Source organism: Penaeus japonicus, unplaced genomic scaffold (genome assembly GCF_977035675.1).
Source record: "Penaeus japonicus unplaced genomic scaffold, GWHDUDI00000001_assembly GWHDUDI00000025, whole genome shotgun sequence".
NCBI classification, from domain to species: domain Eukaryota; kingdom Metazoa; phylum Arthropoda; class Malacostraca; order Decapoda; family Penaeidae; genus Penaeus; species Penaeus japonicus.
Window position 1 is genome coordinate 9,085,087 of NW_028234427.1, and position 2,500 is coordinate 9,087,586.

The following is a 2,500-nucleotide window of genomic DNA, read 5'->3' on the forward strand; positions in this document are numbered from 1 at the left end:
AATTTTTTTTATTTTTTATTTATTATCATTTTTTTTTAGAAACAGCATGAACTTAAAATGATTTTTATAAAAGAAATCTATTATATATCATTTCGTAGTATGAACCGGAAATGAGTTTTCCTTTATAGAAACATCATGAAATGAACAAAGCTCTGATAGAAAAATACAAGTATGGGTTTTATAAAAACAACATAAAATGGACATGGCTTTGAACAATGGCGGATCTACCATGGAACTGATGAAGCTTAATCTTCAAAGCCCTTAATCCGGGGCGGGTCCCTAAAACAACTTTTTGTTATGAGTGATTTTTTTCTGTTATCAAAATAGGGCTATTATAGTGATATCATAAGCCAAAGAGTTGAAATACTTGATAATGACCTAAATTGATAAATTATGCTCTGATACTCATTATGTATGGCCTTGATCTCGGACCTTACATAACATATTAAACTTCAGAGCACCATGAACTTTGGAGTGCCACTGGCTTTGATATAAAAATACATAATTGTTTTTTTATAAAAACAGCATGAAGTGAGTATGGCTTTGATATAATAAGTTTAATAGAATGAGTAATTGAATGAACATGGAACCAATACGCTTACATTTTTAATTATTATTTTTTATTCATACGATATTTTTCACCAGGCCGTCGGTATTTCATAAGTAGAATAGAGATGTAAAAGAATGAAGAAAAAAAAACTATAATCGTAAAAATAATATTAGGATGTTACACGAATGAATAAAAATACATGTTCATATTATCATTGGAAAAATAAAGAAAACACGCACACACACACACAAACACACAAACACACACACATATACACACACACACATACATACACACACAAACACACACACACGTACGCACGCACAAACACACACACACATGCACGCACGCATGAACAAGCATACACACACATGTCACCATCACTAATTTAAATATTATTCAGTATGGTGATTTTCATGTGAAATGTTGCAAAAATGCTACAGGAAATGCATTCAAGATCAAGTAGGATGTTTTAGGAAATATTGCATTCAAGACCAAATTTGATATTATAGGAAATGTATTGTTGATGATGTTGCAGGAATATTTTAGCTGTTGAGATTGCAGTGTTAATTAAACAAGAGGAAAGGGATGTAAGAAAAACCTACTGGAAATAACAGTGCACTTTGGTCTCCGAAGTGACAATGTTAACTTATTTAAAAAAAAGGCAAAGTGACTATGAAAGGAAAAGTCAATTGAATAAATAAACAAACAAACGCAATGCAGATTTTTGGGGAAAAATAAGGCCAGAAAAGTTTCGTGAGCTTCCGAAAAAAAAGTTTAAAAATAAAAGTTCGATTTGGGAATATATTTTTTTCCAATATCAATTTTTTTTAACTGTTTGCAACGTGCTAACTGTCAGAGCTTCCCACCTTCCCTATTTTTTTTTATCTGTACCACCCCCTCCACCCTCTCTCTTTCTCTCTCTCTCTCTCTCTCACCATCCCCCCCTCTCTCTCTCTCTCGCACCCCCCTCTCTTTCTCTCTCTCTCACACCATCCCCTTCCCCCTCTCTTTCTCTCTCTCTCTCTCACCACCCCCCTCTCTTTCTCTCTCTCTCTCTCTCTCACCATCCACCCCCCCCCTCTCTCTCTCTCTCTCTCTCTCTCTCTCTCTCTTTCTCTCACACCCCTCTCTTTCTCTCTCTCTCTCTCTCTCTCTCTCTCTCTCTCTCTCTCTCCCCCCCCTCTCTTTCTCTCTCTCTCTCTCTCTCACCATCCCCCCTCTCTTTCTCTCTCTCTCTCTCTCTCTCTCTCTTTCTCTCTCACCATCTCTCTCCCCCTCTCTCTCATTTTCTCTCCCCTTCTCTTTCTCTCGATCTCTTTCTCACCAAATCCTTCTCACTTCCAGACTGTAAAGATGAAACAATGAACATAAAAGAGGAAAAGCAAGAACAAAAAAAAAAAAAAAAGGGAATAAAAAATAATAATATCAAATAAAATAAAACAGTAAGGACAGTAGCAACGACAACAATAACAACAACAGTAATCAAAAGAGAAAAAAAACGCCCCCCCCCAAAAAAAAGAAAGAAAAAAGCAGGCAATAAAGAGAAAAAAAAACAGGCAACAAAGAGAAAAAACAGGCAATAATGATAATAATAATAATAATAATAATAATAATGATAATAATAATAATAATAATAATAATGATAAAAAACAACAACACCAAAACTGGCCAAAGAACTACCTGCTCTCCTCCAGATTCCCGACACACCGCCCGCCGTTGAGACAAGACGAAGGCGTACAAGTCTCGTGCTCGTAACCATGGCAACGGCTAGCGAAGGTGAGACGCGGAGTCACCAAGGACGTGGCGTTGATGTCCACCACCTGCGAGGAAAGGAACGAGGAACAAGGGTGAGAGAAGGATAGAGAATGGATGGATAGGAAAGACATTCCAGATAAAGAACACTATGGGTAGGATTGTGTGGCGAATGAGAAAACTAAAGGGTAAAAG

General features: G+C 36.6%; 1 protein-coding gene across 1 annotated transcript in view; it reads right to left on the reverse strand.

Annotated features, from left to right (window-relative positions):
* The window catches only part of LOC122246453 (putative neural-cadherin 2), a 754,989-nt gene that overhangs the window by 21,360 nt on the left and 731,129 nt on the right, over positions 1-2,500 (reverse strand). Inside the window, exon 20 of the mRNA XM_086551322.1 lies at positions 2,234-2,373. Within this exon, the coding sequence (XP_086407448.1) occupies positions 2,234-2,373 (140 nt within the window). The remainder of the gene's footprint in view (positions 1-2,233; positions 2,374-2,500) is intronic.